This window comes from Haemaphysalis longicornis, unplaced genomic scaffold (genome assembly GCF_048455015.1).
Source record: "Haemaphysalis longicornis isolate Haplotype H1 unplaced genomic scaffold, Haemaphysalis longicornis Haplotype H1 scaffold_1, whole genome shotgun sequence".
Classification (NCBI taxonomy): domain Eukaryota; kingdom Metazoa; phylum Arthropoda; class Arachnida; order Ixodida; family Ixodidae; genus Haemaphysalis; species Haemaphysalis longicornis.
Window position 1 is genome coordinate 294047217 of NW_027526203.1, and position 5929 is coordinate 294053145.

The window sequence follows — 5929 nt, forward strand, 5'->3', positions numbered from 1 at the left end:
TCGAAAGCGCGAAAACAGGTATCGCCGTCCCAGGCACTTCCCCGCTCTACATTTTGTGACATCACGAATGTTGAATGCTGAAGCGGGGGATTGGTGAAGCTTGCCTATGCGTTTTTCTGAAACAATCGCTGAGGCAGTCACGGACGTGCCAGTGTAAAATGAGGGGAACTATTTCTCATCTTGCGTTCCTTAAAAGACCCAAACCTTAGCCAGGAAACATAAAATAGGATGCCTTAGGCCAGGCAGTAGGCTTCGTTGCATATTGAATTTCGTTGAAATGTTCCGACTTGCGTAAGATAAATGTATGCGTGTGAACGCAAGAGCCTACGGAATCTACTTAACACTGGCACATATATATGCAACACGTAGAGGCAAAATCAGAGGTTATTAGCGCAATCATCTAAGAACGATACGGCCGACAACGGCATTTAGCGATTGCGCGTGTATTTTCTACACCCCCCTCGAAAGCTTACCGTATAGGAGATACGTTCACAGCAGCGAGAACAACAGTGCCGCCTTCGTAGTGGTGGACAGCCACGCAGTCGCCCTAGATGCAATGCCCACCAAGCCCAACCGAAGCCGAAACGGGCGCCATTCTACGGGCGCTTTATATACGACAGGGTGAACACACCAGCAGGGGAATTTTATCATCACGGATTCACGACCAGCTGTGTGGTTCCTTGCGGTAGGCAGAATCCAAAGGGGCCTACACATCACCTGGACCACCCCCGGACATGAGGGACTGGAGGGAAATGAGGCAAGCGGTGCGCGAGCTTTCTTCGGCCCGTCAGAGGTTACAGCTGCCACGTGTTCCCCCGCGTATACCAATTGGCGAGCGCCTCCAGGTAATCCGTCTCAGTAGGCGACCCTTCTCAGGACTGCACATTTAACTGAACACCACGGACACCATTGCTTCTATAAAATTCAAACGAAAACGTACGTTCATAAGCCCCACCGGGCCTCAGTATTTTGCAAAAATGACGCACTAAATGGCAACTGTTTAAAATGCGATTTCATGCCCCCTGGGCCTGCCTTCAGGTATGGACCAGGAATAACAACACGTACCAGACGATTCCAAAGACTTGGAGGCGGCCCTGACCAACTCAATCCCTCCCTGATCAGCTCATGTTGGTAGAGAGGACGACGTATACGCCTCGAGCGTGGCCTGTAGGGGCGCCACTGAAATCCCCCTAGCGGCCCGTTTCGAAAGCAGCCGCGGGAGTCGCTGGCCCGCTCCCCACTGTCACCGTTGCTTTCGGGGCCCGTTCACGACTGAGATTTACCGTTTGTAGGCGTTGGAAATACAAATTTATGTGGAGCAGCCACTCTGTTCGCAAATGTGGTGTTTACGAGAGCGTAAATGTGTGTGACGCGATCTTAGTCTGGTACATTCGGTCTGTACAAGCGGCAAGTGTGCGTCACAGGTCGGCGTCGCGAAACCGGCGTATGCATATGGAGATGATTGTGATTCCACTGCCCTGAAATTTACTAACAGTGTCTCCGTAAGCATAATATCCCAAGATGGTCATGCCATGGCTATACACTACGATGTAAATCAGTTTTGTGCGCTTATATAACCTAGTGGAGCGCTCATACCTGACAACACGCCAGTTATGCTTGCCAATATCATACCTCAGATATTGATCACTACCCTGGACATAAATTTCACGAACATTCTACGAAATAAGTACGATGGATAATCCAAAATTATACCCGGGATCAGCGCACGACAAAAAAAAAATGCTGGGGCGTGTTGTCGTGAGCTGAGCGCCCTCAAATATTCATATATGTTACATATATCCTCCGCGAGCAGACCGGAGAAGGGCTTCTACAGTAATGCCCGTTCGTGACTAAACATTTCTTCGAAGCATAGTCATATGACGCAGGGAGCCTGCAGAATCTAGCACAAACGGAAATCAGAAGGCCTTATCAGATATCCCACTCTTCTAACGACACCTTTTATCAGTTTTGAACTTGTATACCTCGAAAAATGCGTTCGCCCCAGACCCACGGTGGTGCTGCGCTTGGGCTCCGCCGATTTTCGGCTGGAACCACGGGAAACTTCACTGTACGCCGTCAAGACCGACATCGATCGTTTCGGCAGCTCACAGGGAACACGTGGATACCAGTTTAATCCAGGTGGGCCGATTTTTAGCAACTTTACGGCCGACTATCGCCCGACCACGTTGGCGACGCCGTTAAGCCAAACGGCGACGCTGACGCCGGTTGCGTGGCACAGGCCTCCCGAGGCAACATGGCAACCTCTACGATCAACCAGCGTGGATACGACCCGCATGCCATGGCGTGGGACACAGTTCCGATTTCCGAGACGCCAAATTCTGCTTTTACACCGAGATTTCGGAGCCAAGCTCTCAACGACGCGGTAGCACGCCGCTCGCAAGCCGACGCCAAGAAGGCAGCGTCGGACGCCACCCCAGCGTCCGGCACGCCGGCAGACAAGACCTCCGTGGACAAGACGCAGCCTCCCGCCTCGCGTGCCGCTGGACGCAAAGGCAAGCTTATCACCAAATGGAAGCCTCGACCCTTCCCAAAACCGAATCCGGACGACTACGTAATAGTCGTAAAGCCCCGTGAGTGCATCTCGCTGCATGAAGCTTCCTCCGAGAACTGGTACGGAACCGCGTTCAAGGCGTACCTCGGGCCCGAGCGAGCTGAGTCTTTGACAGTTCTTCCCTCGAGAGAGCAAAATCTGATCGTCATTTATACACCGGACCCCGACACGGCGGACAAAGTTATCGGGGACTTCGCGGTGAACATCGAGCGCAGGCAGGTCCTGCTACGCGGGTACCTACGACAAGATGGAGGCAATGTTTGCCACGGAGTCATCGTGGCCCGCAACACAGATACGACGGAGACGCTTCGCGAGAGCGTGCGTTGGAGATCAGGCACCATCGTCGAGGTGCGTAAATTTGGAACATCGAACAAGGCGCGCGTGACCTTCGCTGGCCAGAAGAAGCCGCGCTTTGTTCACTACGACACAATGTTGATCCCCGTCCAACACTACTACCGAACGATTCCGGCCTGCGGCAAGTGCGGTGTCGTCGGCCATCGGATGGACGCTTGTCCCAACCGAAGACCGGATACGTGTGGCCTGTGTGGACAGCAGGTGCAGCTTGTGGAAGAGGGAGTGCGGGCCCCTCATGATTGTGTACCAGTGTGCTCTGTGTGTGGCGGAGCGCACGTCACCAACTCACGAGCGTGTACGGCCAAGTACCGTATCTCCAATGCGGCCGCCTCAAACGGCAGAAAATCCAGAATGGCGGCCAAGAAACGTCGCCAGCCTCAGACTCGCGATGAACCCGGTGAGCCACCGCGCCGAGACAATGTCAAGACAAACAAGCAAGCTCCCCATACCGGAGCAGTCGGGAAGCAGCCGACGGTGCAGTCCTGCAGTGGTGGGTGCCAGGCCTGGGCCAACGCCGTCAAAAACGGAAAGCAGGTGAGCGGTACGGGCGGGGCTGCCTCCTCGTCCCCCTCTAATCTCCCCTCTTCGGTGCGCAGAACCGAGCAAAATACTTTGAGCAACCTGCAGGCACAAATTGAAACGTTGCCAAAAAGATTAGCAGCAGCCGAGGCAAAACAGACCCAATCAGTCTGCCCTCCTCCTCCCCCCGCAGTAGAGGCAATGGAGAGTGAGACTGGCGCAGCGGCGAAGGACGCGCTAGCCGCTCTTGAGGCTCGTATGAGCGCCCTTGAAGCCCGTATGGACAGTGTGATAACTGGTCTCCAAAATCAAATCTCAACTCTCGTAGAAGCCGCGACCGGGAAAATGACAGAGGCCATCCCCACCCTCATAGCACAACAAGTCGCGCGTTCCAACAAACGAACCGGCCTAATTAAGGACGTGTCCGGCCGGTACCCCAAAACTTCGCGACGACAGATTGATCTTGATGATGATGACAGCTGCTCCCTAGCGGGAATGGAGGACAATCCTTACCCCGCTAGTGCTGGCTCGGGAGCGCCGCTATCACAATCACTCGTTATCCTCAACGACCATGACGGGCAGCCCTAAAATTCGGAAATACGCGCGATCCAATTCGGCCACCCCCATTCAAATCACCCAGTGGAACTGTCGGGGCTTTAAGTCCCGCACAAAGCGGGCCGACTTCCGACTTTTCCTCACGACGTTTGAAAACCTTCCTGCTGTGGTAGCCCTTCAAGAGCCAGGCAGCGGTGCCACGCTCACAAACTATACTACGTTTCAGCAAGACCCCTTATCCTGCATCTGCGTGCATAAAAATTACACGGCCAACTTAAATTCTCGTACGTGATGGTAACACTCCTTCCGCTGCGCAAACAGGACCCGCCACTACACGTGCTAAACATCTATTGCTCGCCGAGACTAGCCAACATTACATTCGCAGACCTTTTTAGCCGCGCCTTAAAGGCTGCGGGCAAGGACCCCCTGGTGATTGTGGGCGATTTTAACGCCCTCAGCACACTTTGGGGATATGTGCGTGAAGAGCGGCGTGGACGTAAGTTGGCGGAACTTATGTCCACGCTGGGCCTAACTCTTCACACCGACCCTGCGTACCCAACTCGCGTGGGTAATTCCGTGACCCGGGACACATGTCCGGACCTTACGCTCACGAAAAACATCCAATATGCAGATTGGGTCAACACCGAGGAGACCCTCGGCAGCGACCACTGCATACTCAATACCACCATTCGCACCCATCCCTTGGCAAGAGCTTACGCAGAGGCAAAATTACCCGATTGGACTAAATTTAGACAAACATACCATACACTAACTCCACCCCCATTAAGGAGCAAGGGTACCACGCTTGGTCCCAGCAATTGGTTTCGACCCTTCGCTCCACAGAAACCCATATTAAACTCTCGGATGCGACTCCGGAGGTGGATAACTACCTCCTCCACATCTGGGCTGCTCGGCACAGCCTCGTCCGTCGGTGGCGCCGACAAAAACACAACCGAAAACTGAAAATTCGCATCGCCGAGCTCACCCAGCGGGCGGCGGAGTACGCGGCCCAGCTCGCCGACTCTAACTGGGTGGACCGATGCAACACGGCCGCGCGACAAATGTCCAGTAGGAGTACCTGGCGCCTCTTCCGCGCCTTGATCGATCCGACCCAAACTCGAACAGACACACAAAAGCATCTCCAACGAGCGATTCACAGCTTCGATGGGGACACGACAAAATTGGCATGCAAACTGCGAGACCAATACCTAAGCACACAGCAGGACCCCCAAGGGTCCGCGTACTCGTATGCAGGTAGCGAGAACGCGGAGCTGGATCAACCGTTCCAGCTATACGACCTAAAGGCGGCCCTAGCTAAAATGAGGCGAGGAACGGCACCAGGACGGGATCACATCACAGTGAAACTACTTGCCAATCTTCCCGACTCTGCCTACACTATGCTCCTTGCTTACTTCAACTCTATTTGGCTAGAGGAAACACCCCTCCCGATTGATTGCAAGACCGCCCTGGTCACCTTCATACCCAAAGCGGGCAAAGCCATTAACACGGACAACCTCCGCCCCATCTCTCTTACTTCTTGTGTGGGAAAATTAATGGAGACGATGGTGCGCGACAGGCTGTCCGAGTTTTTGGAGAACAAAAATGTGTTTGCAGACACCATGTTCCGCCCACACCGGTCCGCGCAGGATGTCTTACTGCAGCTCGATCGTGAGATCCTCAATCCCGTCGAGTACCCTCTCAGTGACAAAGTTGTGCTCGCTTTGGATTTGAAGGGGGCCTTTGATAACGTGACTCACGAAATTATTCTAACACATCTCTCACAAGTGGACTGTGGCCAAAATGCCTTCAACTACATTAAGCAATTACTCACTGACCGACAATCATATATTCGAATTCAGGACATGGAACCAATTACCCTTACCATGGAACCCTTACCAATTAGGCACGCGAGGGACCCCGCAGGGAGCA

General features: G+C 53.8%; 1 protein-coding gene across 1 annotated transcript; it reads left to right on the top strand.

The window, feature by feature from the left end:
* Window positions 1–2254: 2254 nt before the first annotated feature.
* Window positions 2255–4231, top strand: LOC144169960 (uncharacterized). Its single transcript, XM_077699427.1, has one exon. It carries the CDS (start codon window positions 2255–2257, stop codon window positions 4031–4033), a length of 1779 nt encoding a protein of 592 aa, XP_077555553.1. The 3' UTR covers window positions 4034–4231.
* Window positions 4232–5929: the final 1698 nt, after the last annotated feature.

What these genes read in the sequence shown, in the direction of transcription:
- LOC144169960 (XM_077699427.1), top strand. Translation starts at nt 2,255, where the DNA reads ATGGCAACCTCTACGATCAACCAGCGTGGATACGACCCGCATGCCATG.